Genomic DNA, 12,033 nt, shown 5'->3' on the forward strand with positions numbered 1-12,033 from the left:
GGCGCGCTGCGATAGGCTCAGCCCTGCGAAAGAGGCGGGGGTAAGGTGCTCCGCCCCTCTCCCCGGCGCGACCAATCGCAGCAGCAGCAGCGGCCCAATCGCGCCGGAGGGAGGGGCGGAGAAGCCCCGCCCCGCGCCTTATTTCCCGCCCCGCTCTCCATTTCCCGGGCTCAGCAAAGCTGCGCCCCCCGCTTCCCGGGGCCGAGCGCCAGCCGCCCTTCCCAGAGCCCGAACTGCCCCCTCCTGGGGCATGGGGAGATGCCCTTTGGGGGTGCAAGGGGGAAGGAAAGCGGAGGGCGGGCCCCAATCCTAACCCCTCAGAGCCAGCGGGCTAGCTCCATCCTTCCAGGGCAGGTACTGGTGTTACTGGAAGGGCTGGAGCAGATGGTGCCCAGTTTTCTAGTTAACAGCCGCCGCAGAGTGCACGCCAAGAGCTGCGGTTTGGCAAAGGGACCGCGCTGTGCCCCAGTGTCACCAGCACCCAGGTGGGCACTCTGGCTCAGTGAGCCAGCACCTCTCCTGAAGCATGGAGCTCGCCCCGCTGGGGATGCTGCATATGGGTGCTGAGCCCCAGCAAACGCCTGCTTGGAGCCCCTTGCCCCAGGCAGTGCCCCAGTGGTCACCAACCCACCTGGCTGCTGGCCAGCATGGCGAGAAGCCAATGTCAGGACCCGATGCTGCCGAGGCCATGGGGTGCTGCCGTAGCCCTAGGAGGACCGGCACAGGCAGGGGAGCCCTCCAAGCCGGCTGCATCCTCACACTCAGGCCAGTGCCACCCTGACCCACTGCTGCGACACCAGGGAGCCCCCACAGGGCAAGGACAAGACCTGAGCCTGCAGCTGTACGGAACAGCAGGGTTTATTCCTACAGCACCCTGGGAGAGCAACACACAGAGCTGCTGCAGCTGGAGCAGCTTGTTCTGCTCTCAGGTGCCAAATTTCTTCTGTTGGATGGGCAGTGGCAGCTGGGTCTTGATGTCCATGATGGGCCGCTCCACCATCACCAGGCAGTTCTCATCCAGCAGATCCGCAAAGAGCAGGGGCTGCAGGGCAGGGAGAGGGCAAGAGATGGGACTGTGGTGCCGGCCCCCCTCTGCCTCGGCTTGCCGGGCCTGGCCATGCAGAGCTGCCTGTTCTGGCTTAGCTGTAAGCAGGGGCAGTGCCTGGGGCTGTGTGCTGCATGAGCTGCTGGGCAATCAGAGCCCACAAGACTGCAGCAAGTGGCTGTGCCATGATGGAGGCTGAGACCAAACTCTGGGGCACCCAGCACTGGGGTGGCACTGGGAGCAACTGGATATGTGGGCAAGAGCCACAGGGACCAAGGGTGCAGGGCACCCCCTCCTGAACACAGCACACACCCAGCAACACCATCACCCACCTGGAATTTCTTGCAGATCTTGAAGGCGTGGAGCTGCCGCTGCCTGGCTGTCTCCGGGAGCTGCTTCAGGGTGCTCTGGTTCATCAGGAGTGCACTGTTGTCTGGCAGGGGCTGCGAGGAGAGCATGCGGCACATGTTAGTGCTGCCTGGACCACCATCACCTCAGTCCTGGCATGCTGTTCCCTCTGCTCCCCGTGAGGACAGAGACAGCCAGGCTGGGGAGATGCCCCAAGCATGAAGACAGCCCTCCCGACCAGGCATGCGGGCTCACCAGGGACTTGTCAAGGACACAGAACATATAGGTGTCGTGGAGCAGGATGTGCGAGGGGTTCTTGGGGTTGAAGGTGATGTGGGTGATGGGCGAGTCCCTCTCCAGCCAGACCTTGTGCAGCCCAAAGTTCTGCACCATGCGGCTCCAGGCCGTGTACTGCTTCTCCGGGATGCTGAACTCAAACAGCTGGAGAGGAGGTGACAGGGGCGACTCATCAGGTCTGGTCCTCCCTGGCATCACCCCCACAGCGGCGCATAGGCAGCCCCTGCTCCAGCCAGGCTGCAAGCACTGCATGGGGACAGGCTCCTGCCAGGGACAGCGGGCAGCGAAGGCCAGCTGGGTCCCTGCGCCTGCCTGGAGCCACAGCTCTCCGGTGGACCTGCGTGACCAGAAAGCCCCAAGGCCTGGGAGGGAACAGCAGGGAAGGGGCCAGGGCCACGAGGTCTGCGACCGGGATTCGCTCCTACCTGCTGGTCTGAGTAGGCGATAACAAGGTTGTTGGTGAGGGGATGGATGGCGAGGGCTGTCACCGCACAGGTGTAGGTGGGCACCGTGCCGTGATGCTGCAAGGCAGGAGGACAGCGTGCTGACAGGAGCAAGCCTCTGACCCCCCTTCCCATGGGCCCTGCACCAGGGACACAGCGATCGCTTCCGGGGAGGGGACTTACACGCTGAGCCCACCACCACCTGCCCCCCGCAAGGCAGGAGGGCAGTGGGAGTCATTCCTGCAGCCCCCTCAGCACCTGCTCCTACCTTGAAACATTTCAGGTTGTAGATGTGGATTGCCCAGTCCCCGCCAACTGCCGCCAGCCAGTGCCCATCTGTGCTTGATGCCAGCAGGTAAACGGCCTCGGGGGACCCTATGGAAAGACCTCCACCAGCTGTAACAGGTGCTTGGGCCTGCAAAAAGCCCCAGATGCACCCTCGGGGGACATCCAGACCCATGCCCCCACTACTGATCTGGGCACCCCCCTCTCCTACCTGTGCCATGCCATGAGGGTGGCACAAACACAGGGCAGAGGCTGTCAGGGGGAAGGACCCACATCCCCCAGGACGTGCTCAGCCCTTTACACCCCTCTGCACCCACAGCAGGGAGGGGCCGCAGAGCCCACGGACCCCCAGCACCTCCACAACCCCCCCAGCTCAAACCTGAGGGTGGCCGAAGTGTGTGCAGGTGTTTGCAGCCCCCTGGCTCCAGCAGCTGGAGAACATGGACGGAACCTCGAGCAGAGGCGACGAAGAGGCTGCCGGAGTCGGAGGAGAACTGGAGCTGGTAGGCTGGGAGCAGCAGCTTGGGCACTTTGGGGACCTTGAAGCAGGTAAAAGCAGCACTGCCAGCCACCTACCACTGCTGCCCTCACTCCCCGAGAGTGATGCTGGCCATGCTGGCACTTCACAGCCACCCACCGCCCCTCCCTGCTGCAGAGCGGCCCATCACCCTCCTCACCTTCTGGATGCTGACACTGTCACCCTCATATTGCACTCGGTAGAGGTGGAAGTGGGAGGCCGTGGAGTAGGTGACCCAGCTGCCACAGGGCGAGATGCAGCTGCAGTAAATGTGCTCTGGACCCTGGAAGAGCACAGGGGGTGAGTGGGGCCTGGGAGATCCCCCTGCAGCCTGGCACACAGAGCTTGGCTGTCAGAGGGAGAGCAGAGGGGCAGGCATCAGGGCAAATCCCAGCCCCGGCTCAGTCCTACCTTACTCTTGAACTGCACAAGGTGCTCAGGCATGCGGCACAAGGGAAGGACCTCACCATCCTTTCCTGGGACGAGAAAACACACAGTACATCAGTGACAGTGGGGAAACCACACAGGTCCTGTTGAGCAGCTGGGGATCCCAGGGAAGCAGTGCCTGAGGGAGAGCCCAGAGCCTGCCCCACACTTCCCCACGGCTGAACTCCCCAGGGCCTGGCCCAGCTCGCTGGAAGCACAGCCTCACAGCGGCAGTGCAGCCCATGCACAGGCACACGCTGTGCTGGGAAACACAGCTCTGCCTGTAAGTGTCACCAGCACAGGGCTGTGGGGAGGAAGGGGCCTGGGCTAAGCCACCCCTCCACTGCCCAAGCAGCAAGACGGTTTCATACCCAAAATCCTGTAGGCAGCGCAGGCTCTGCCACAGGGCTTGCACCAGAGAGTTAGGCCTTGCAACTCACCAGTCTCATCAGTGGAGCCAAGTCTCCAGAGCTCCAGATGCTGGGAGAACTGGAATAGGAGCAGCCGGGCTTTCCTGGCACAGGAGACAAGGCGTCGCTGCATGAAGAAATGGGCAGACTGTCATGAACCCACAGACTGGCAGAAAGGGCTGGGCCAAAGCTGAATTGCCCTGGGGGCTGGAGACTCTGGGGTGGGGGAAAGGAAGGACTCTGGTCCTGTGGGATGTGAGCCTGGAGGTGGAGACCCAGCAGGACCAGCAAGACGAGCTTACCGACTTCTACCTCCTCCATGGTAGGAGCCTCCAGATGCACCAGGGAGGGGACCCAGTGGGGCAGGGAGATCCAACCCTGCCAGCCTGCCTCCCTAGTCATGAGACCCCACAGAGAGCGGCACTCACATGAGGGAAGGTGATTTTACGGAGTGCCGCATCATAGCCCTTCTTCTGCACCTTCTCCATCAGCGGGCGGATCACCAGCTGGGCGTCCAGGCCTGGAAGCCAAGCAGAAGTCAGCCGAACTGGTACTGGGGGGAGAGCCCCAAGCCCTCCCCATGACCCCAGCCAGTCCTACCTCCGGAGATGAGAGCCATCGAGCTGTGTGCCACAGCTCGCACGTCATGGGTGTGATGCTGGAAGGGCTTTGTCCGCACCCAGCGCTTCTCCAGGCTGCCCATCTTCACTGGCAGCAGCTGAAACTGGTAGGTGGCCCCAGTCGAGGTACCCACAACGATGCTGTCCTCCTTCTGGTGAGAGAAACGGGAACGGGGTTTGCCAGTGTGGACCAGGAAGAACGAGAGGGCGCTGCCAGGAAGCGGGCAGGGACCAGCAGCCTGGCTCCTAGCCAAAGGCATTGAGCCAGGCAGCTCCCACCTGAGGCACCTCCGGCCCAGCACACAGGAGAGCTGACGGGTGCCTGGCTGCCCGGAGAGGACACGGGGGGGACTCGCCTACCTCCGACACAGCCAGCGAGAGAACAGCCGAGGTGCTGACAGTGTGGGACTCCAGCAGCGTCCCTTGTTCCCAGTCCCAGAATTGCACCCTCCCAAAGGAGTCTGAGGTGACGACGGTGCCGCTGGAGAGGAAGGCAATGCTCCACACGATGCACTCACGCTTCACCTTCTGTACGTGGTAGTTCACCATGATCCTCTGCACGGTTTGGCCTGAGATGGGGGAAGGACAGTTGGGTGTGGCAAGGGGACCCCCCTAGAGCATAGGGCGGGCAGGTGCTGTCAGCCCCAGGGGACCGGACCTGCTCACCTCCTGGGGCACGAGTTACCTGAAGAGACGTTGAGCACGCGGAAAACATCGATGGACCCAGCTGCTATGTGAGTGCCCGATGGGTGCCAGGAGAGGCACAGTATACGGCCTGTGGGGAAGGAAGCTCTGGATGTGACCCTGTGGACCCGCGGCACCTCGGTCAGCGGGACTGGGTCGCCAGGAGGGACGGAGGGACGATGCCGCTGTGGCACCGAGCCCTCTCGGACCCACCTTTCCGCCTGTCCAGGTTCCGCTCAAATTCGATGCCCCCGGATACGACTTGAAAGAGCTTAACGGAGCCGTCCTCGCAGCCGATCTGCGGGAGGGGCGGTCAGCGCCAGCGGGACGGTCAGCCCCTCTCCCTCTGCCGGCGCACCTTGCTCCGGGGCTGGGCTGGAAGAGCCGTCCCGGCGCCGGTAGCACTCACCGCCAGCTGCGTGCCGCTGCTGTTGGCCGCCATGCTCCAGATGGGCCCCCCGCAGCCGTCCACGGAGCGCGCCACGCACAGCCGGGCCAGGTCGTACTCGGTGACTTCCCCGCCGAGGCCGGCCCCGAAGAGTCGCTCTCCCGCCGCCCAGCACAGCGCCTCCACCGAGCGGGCGTCGCTCCCGGGGATGACCTGGCGAGGGACGCCCGTTACCCCGGCCCGGCGCGGCCCGGCGCGGCGCGGCGCGGCCCGCCCCCCTCACCTTCTCCTGGAAGTAGTTCGCGGCGAAGTTGTAGATCTCGACGGTGCCGTCGATGCGCGCCAGGGCCAGGCGGCCGCCGCGGGGGTGCCAGGCCAGGCAGCGCACGCCCGCCGGCACCAGGCCGAAGAACCGCACCCGGTGCACCTCGAACTCCCCCATCGCCCCCGGCCCCGGCCCCGCCCCGCACAGCCCCACGTGCGCGCCGCCCCGGAACAGGAAGTGCTCCCCCGGCACGGGGCGGGCGCGCGGCCGGAAGCGGAAGCAGAAGCGCGGCGCGGCGGGAGATTCGGGCGCTGCCGGAGCTGGGAGTGCGGGTTCGGGGCGGCGGGGCCGGGCCGGGGGCCGCGGGGAGCGGCCGGCGCTGGGCTGGGCGGGGAGCGGGAGGCGGGAGAGGCCCGGCCCGCCGAGCGGCTCGGCCGGGCTGCCCCGGCCCGGGCCCGCACCTCCGGGGCCGCTGGAGGGCACCAGCGCCCCGCGCAACTGCCGCCGCGGCCCGGGGGCGCGGCAGGGCCCCCATGTCTGGGCATGGGGGGCGGAGGGCTCTGGGGCCCGGGGGGGGCAGCAGGGGCCCTCGTGTCTGGGCATGGGGGGCTGGGGCCCGGGCGGGCTGAGGGCCCGGGGGTGCGGAGCTTGGGGGGGACGGGTACTGGGGCTGGGGGGGTCCCGCCGCAGCAGGGACTGCCCTAACCCCCCCGTACTGACTGTCTCTGCGGGCACTTTGCAGGGCCCGGAACATGGTGCAGATCGTCATCTCCAGGTGAGGCCACCGCAGGCTGCACGGCCCCGGTGGGCCGGATCCTGCCCCCAGCGGCACCCGGCTCTGCATTCGCAGCCCCAGGCAAGGCTGGAGCCGCAGGGTGAAAGCTGCCTCTCTCGCCCACAGTGCGGGTGCTGGAGGCCTGGCGCAGTGGGTGCTGGTGGAGCTGCAGGGAGAGGTGGAGCCCCGGCAGAGCGGCGGGCTGGCAGGGAGCCTCCTGGGAGACCTGCATTATACCTGCGAGGTGAGGCAGCCTACTGCTGTGCCACGCCACCAGGGGATGGGGGCCCTGTCCACCCTCACCCTCTTGCTGTTCTCTCTAGGGGGTCCCCGTGCTCATCGTGGGCCACCACATCCTCTATGGGAAGGTGGTGCAGCTGGAGAAGCCTTTTGCTGTCCTGGTGAAGCAGGGAGCTGGTGAGCCCAGCCCGGTGGGGCCACACACCCACTACACCGTCACTGCCCTCATCAAAACCAAGCTCCTCTTCAAAACCCGCCCCAAGCCCATCATCACCAACGTACCTAAGAAAGTGTGAGGAGCCAGACTGGCGGCCATGAGCTCTATTCTGCTGCCAGGCAGCACCAGGCACTGCAGCCAGGACTCGGGGAGATCCAGGGCCAGCTCCAGCCTCATCCCGGTCCTGCACAGGGGGTTCCCAGGGCCACCTTGGGGTGCTGCATCGGGGCACCCAGAGCAATTCCCGGGACACTTGTTCCCCCTGTAATGACTCCATTTCTGAGACCTCTAGGGCACAAGCCCAGCTGCCGTCCCAGGTGAGATGAGTCCTGGTGAGCAGGGATGCTTCAAGCCCAGGCAGGGGTGGAGCTTTGGGGCTGCCCTCAGTACCTGGATTTGGCTATTCCCAGTGCACTGCCAGCTCTGCCTGTCATCCTGCCTGCAGCAGGGAGCCACAGTGTTATCAGCATGGAGAATTACTCCCCAACATGATATGTCCCCCCCTGCAGCTGTGGGGACAGCGTGTGCCAGGCAGGGACTCTGCCCCAACATCACTTGAGTCGCCTCATGGTGCCAGGGCAGGGGGAACTAGAGCCATCACCCTTCTCCCCACACACACCAGCCTTCCTCGGTGCAAGTCTTTATTTTGACAAATCCATCAGGATATAAAAAACAGGCTTTTCCAAAATATGAAAAAAAACCCACAGGTTAAAAAATAAATAGATTTACAAACAAGTAGCAATAAGTATGAATACCAAAGAGCTACAAAAGTCTAAAAAACCTTGTATTAAATTAAACAAAACAATCTAAAAGCTCAATTGTAGAAAGATTTTTAAGCCCTGAAAAAAAGAGGGCCCAGGGGAGACAACCGCGTGAGTTTCCTGGGGAAGGGAAAGGTTGGGAACTGGCTCTTCTCCGCCCTCCTCTGCATGCCCAGGCTCAAAACCCAGTGTCTCCCCACTGTCTAGACAGATGCTGGGAAGGCAGCAGGGTTGGTATGATGGGGCCATGGCTTGGCTGAAACCAAGGGGTCACCAGGGGCCATGGTGACACTAGCCAAGCCATGGCCCCAGTTTCCCCTGTTTCTGCATGCTGGGGTCCCCCCCTGGCTCTTTGGCAAAGCTGAAGGGAAGTGCTGCCCTCCTGGGGCAGCCAGACCCCCCTGGAAGGGGCTGAGGGGGATGTGGGGGGGCTCCCTATGGGTACATGCCCGCACATACAAACAGCTGTGGGGGGCAGAGGCAGGCAGCACCAGCCAGCTGTGCTGGCACAGCGCCAGACAGAGACAGTACTGCATGGGGCTGTTTTGCTGTAGCACCATGGAGGTGGGACCAAGAAGTCCCTGTAGAAAGCACCGAAGGGTGGAGGACCCAGCCGCGGTGGTGGGGTGAGGGGAGCCCGGCCAGCAGTGCTCCATACAGCACACTGGGATACTCTGTATGGCATGGGGGGGGGGGGGGATGCTGCCATCACCCCTGCAGCACCAAGGCTGTGCCCAGCTGGTGACTGGCAGCCCCAGCTTAGCCTCTCCCCAGCCAGCTTAGTACAGAAAAAAGAAAAAATATGAAAAACCAAAACAGAACAACAAAAAAAGCAAGACTTGATCAGAAACACCATGGTGGGCGCGCTCAGCGCTGCCCAGCACCTGGCGGCTCAGTGCCAGGCGAGGAGGGGACCGGTAGTGGTTACCCCAGCACACAGGGCCACCCCGGCTCTCCCCCATGGTCAGACCTCAGCGAAGGCCAGCCCGCACTGCTCCTGCCGCTTGCCACAGCGCCGGGCGACGATAGCCAGGTAGAGGGTGAGCAGGGCCACCCAGTAGCAGGCGTAGAGGATGGCACCAGAGACGAGGAAGGCCACCTCTGTCTCGCTGAAGAGGTCCTGGCTGTAGGCGGTGTAGGCCAGCCCACCCAGCAGCACCGCCACCCACACAGACACTGGCAGCAGCCCCACGAAGTTAACCACGATGGTCCGGCGCCCCGACGTGCCCCAGCCCGACTTGTTGATGGTGGCAATGGCAAACATCTTGGCAGGCAGCAGGCTGGACATGTAGAGGAGGGCGTAAAGGGACATGAAGATCATCTCTGCGTTGCCCCGCAGGAAGCAGGCATAGGTGGCTTTGATGATGCCCACCAGCTGCACAGTCAGCAGGAAGAGGAGGATGTTCCAGATGCGGCCGCGGTAGAAGAGCTGGATAACGGTGGCGATGAGGAAGAAGGGGAAGAAGCCGGTCACCACTGACTCGTAGGTCATCCAGAGGTGATGCTTGTGGAACCACAGGGCGTTATAGAGCCACTCGCGGAAGTAGGACTTGCTCCAGCGGGTCTGCTGGTTGAGCCAGCGCAGGTAGCGAGTGGGCGTCTCCGTCAGGCACTTGGAGCGAGCCGTGTACTTGGTCTGGTAGCCCAGGCTGAGCACGCGGTTGGTGAGGTGCCGGTCATCCCCAAAGCTGCACTTGCTGCCCAGGAAGGTCTGGTGGTACCAGTCCTCAAGGAACTGCTGCAGCAGGGTGTTGCGGTACATGCCCAGGGGCCCGCTGATGCACTGCACGCAGCCAAAATAGGACTGGCAGGCACGCTCGACGTTGAAGGCCATCCAGTACCGCACGCTGCTCAGGAAGGAGATCCACGAGTCGTACTTGTTCAGGATCTGGGGAGGGGACGGATGTGAGCCCTGGCACTGCAACCCCCCCAGCACTGCTGCATCCCCCACCACCTGTGCCCTCCCTTGCAGCCAGGGTACCTGGACGTCGCCACCGACGCCGCCGACACGGGGGTCAGCCTCCAGGATGCGGAGCATCTCGGCGGTGCAGGCGGGGTCCAGCACCGTGTCTGAGTCACACACCTGGGGGCAGAGGGAACGTCGAGCCCCGCTCCTGCCACCCACGCGCACCCGGCAGACAGCCCAGCCCGCAGCCAGGCAAGCCTGAGCCGCAGCCGGCGAGACGAGGCAGAGCCTCAGAGACCGGCAGGCGGTGGCAGGGAGCGGAGTGCTCCGTGGTGCCCGGCCACCACTGCCCCGGGCCACCCAGCCCTGCCACATGCCCCAGCCACTGGCACAGTGGTGGGACATGCCCTGGTCACCACCCCTCCCCCATGCATTGGCCCTGGCACCCCACACCGTGCCACAGTCCCACAGGGTGACACCAGCCTGGGGCAGGGGATGAGTGGAGGAGGTGATGTGAAACCCTCATGGGCAGCAGTGCGGGCAGGGCTCAACCCCTTGGGCCACCCTGGTGGCAGTTCACCCCCAGCCCCGGTGTCGGCTTGCAGCCAGTGCACGGGGCCAAATCCAGCGCCAGGCAGGCGGGTGCTGCCGCAGGCTCACTGGGCCACTCCTGCTCCACCCACAGCCCCTCTGCCCAGCCACGCAGGCAGAGCACTGGCTGCCTGCATCCCCCCCCCCGCCCAGCCCATGCATCTACCTGGATATAGTCCACGGAGTCTCCGAGTGCTCGGAAGGCCGTGTACATCACCTCCCGCTTCCCGCCCCACTTCTGGAGGATGCAGGAGTATGTGGTGCCACGCACCAGCGCCTGGACGCGGGCCAGCCCTTCCCGCATCCCAGCCTCGGTCTCTCCCTCGCCCCATGCGTGGAAGTTGCTCCTCCAGACGTAGCTGCCCGAGTGCTCCGAGCCCATCACATCATGGAAGATGTCCAGCATGTAGGTGTCGTCGGGGCCATTACCATCCACCACCATCACCACTTTGAGGTCGGGGAAGGCGATGCGCTTGACGGAGCGCAGGCACTTCTTCAGGTAGTTGGGATCTTCCTGGTAGGCAGCAATGCAGAGGGCCACCGAGCGCCCCAGCTGCACCGGCTGCCCTTCACCCCGCATGCGCCGGTGCTCCAGGAACGCGAAGAGGCTCTGAATGAAGAGGTGCAGCCCCAGGATGGCCCCGTAGAGCCCGAAGGAGAGGTAGTGCTTCTCTGTGTGGATGAACTGGTACCCCGTGACGTAGGCAGCAAGGATGCCGCCGAGCACCACCAGGGCGAAGAGGCTGGTCCCGACGACGCGCAGGGCTGTGGAGAGGCTCACTGGCATCTGGGGGGACACAGGCAGCGTCAGGGCAGGGCCAGGGGGGCAGCCCACGACGGGGCCCCCTGCTTGGCTCCCCAAAGGGGGAAGTGGGGAGACTGCACTTGTCTGCTGCCCCACGGTCACCCCATCCCTCGCCGGTCACCGGTCTGGGATTGAGACCTTACCGGTGGCTCTACAGGGGCAGGCGGGGAGTGGGGGTCTCAAGCATCCCACTGTGCAGGGTGCTGGCACCCACAGCCCCGCAGGGACACGCCTGCTCCCGGGCTAGAGGACAGGGAAGGGCACAGGGACGTTGGGTTCCCGGCCCCAGGGTGTCCCCAGAGGGGAGACACCCCCCCTGCCCATGGCCACCCCGACCGCCTGCAGCGGGACCCCCAGCACCGGCGATGGCAGCAGCCGGACCCCCGCCTCGCTGTGGGATGGGGACGGGGGGACAGGCAGCGCGGGCGGCACGGGCAGGCAGCGGGCACCCGCTCCCGACCGGCAGCGGTGGGGACTGCAGAGCTGCACCGCGGGGCGGGGGGCGCGGGCGGGAGCGGGGGGGCAGGAGCCGGGGGAGGGGAGGGGGCGCGCATGAACAGGGCAGGGGGTGCGGGCAGGGCGCAGAGCCAGCCCCGGGGACCCCCGTGCCACCGGCAGCTCCCCCCGGGCAGCCCCCGCAGGACCGCCCCCGGGCCCCGCAGCCCCCCGGTGCCGGCTCCGCTCTCCCGGTGCCGCCGCCGGTCTCGCAGCACCGCGGGGGCGGGGACGCCCCGAGCCGGGGCCGACAGGGGGAAGGAGAGACCGAGACCGGGACCGGGACTCACCGTGGTGGTGCCGGTGCCGCCGCTCGCCCCGGCCGCCGCCGCCGCTGCTGTGAGCCTGGCCTGGCCCGCGCGGCCCCTTTATACCGCGGCGGGGCCGGCACCGCCCGCAGCCCGCGGGGGCCCCGCCCGGCACCGGCACCGGCACCGCCGGCACCGCCGGCACCAGCACCAGCTCCACCCGCAGCCCGCCGGGGCCCGGCCGGCACCGGCAGCACCTGGCACCGG

The 12,033-nt window shown here is 65.5% G+C and overlaps 3 protein-coding genes across 4 annotated transcripts; 1 reads left to right on the top strand and 2 right to left on the bottom strand.

The window, feature by feature from the left end:
* Positions 1 to 840: 840 nt before the first annotated feature.
* Positions 841 to 5,929, bottom strand: UTP4 (UTP4 small subunit processome component). Its single transcript, XM_056361223.1, has 16 exons — positions 5,747 to 5,929; positions 5,485 to 5,676; positions 5,289 to 5,373; positions 5,077 to 5,166; positions 4,752 to 4,960; positions 4,372 to 4,543; positions 4,200 to 4,291; positions 3,802 to 3,898; positions 3,347 to 3,411; positions 3,096 to 3,218; positions 2,798 to 2,957; positions 2,402 to 2,508; positions 2,116 to 2,211; positions 1,649 to 1,834; positions 1,378 to 1,488; positions 841 to 1,042 (listed from the first exon to the last, which is right to left on the bottom strand). The coding sequence occupies exons 1-16, from the start codon at positions 5,903 to 5,905 to the stop codon at positions 926 to 928; spliced, it is 2,061 nt and encodes a 686-aa protein (XP_056217198.1). The 5' UTR covers positions 5,906 to 5,929; the 3' UTR covers positions 841 to 925.
* A 51-nt stretch (positions 5,930 to 5,980) lies between these two features.
* On the top strand, positions 5,981 to 7,778 carry CHTF8 (chromosome transmission fidelity factor 8). 2 transcript variants are annotated; one of them, XM_056361242.1, is made up of 4 exons: positions 5,981 to 6,054; positions 6,471 to 6,503; positions 6,630 to 6,747; positions 6,827 to 7,778. In XM_056361242.1, exons 2-4 carry the CDS (start codon positions 6,481 to 6,483, stop codon positions 7,037 to 7,039), a joined length of 354 nt encoding a protein of 117 aa, XP_056217217.1. In that variant the 5' UTR covers positions 5,981 to 6,054; positions 6,471 to 6,480; the 3' UTR covers positions 7,040 to 7,778. The 2 variants fall into 2 exon arrangements, with proteins under 2 accessions (XP_056217217.1, XP_056217216.1); XM_056361241.1 differs by having other exon boundaries at positions 5,990 to 6,060.
* Positions 7,779 to 8,617: 839 nt separating this feature from the next.
* On the bottom strand, positions 8,618 to 11,005 carry HAS3 (hyaluronan synthase 3). Its single transcript, XM_056361232.1, has 3 exons — positions 10,385 to 11,005; positions 9,703 to 9,804; positions 8,618 to 9,609 (listed from the first exon to the last, which is right to left on the bottom strand). Exons 1-3 carry the CDS (start codon positions 11,003 to 11,005, stop codon positions 8,686 to 8,688), a joined length of 1,647 nt encoding a protein of 548 aa, XP_056217207.1. The 3' UTR covers positions 8,618 to 8,685.
* Between the last annotated feature and the right edge of the window lie 1,028 nt (positions 11,006 to 12,033).

Source organism: Falco biarmicus, chromosome 15 (genome assembly GCF_023638135.1).
Source record: "Falco biarmicus isolate bFalBia1 chromosome 15, bFalBia1.pri, whole genome shotgun sequence".
Lineage (NCBI taxonomy): Eukaryota > Metazoa > Chordata > Aves > Falconiformes > Falconidae > Falco > Falco biarmicus.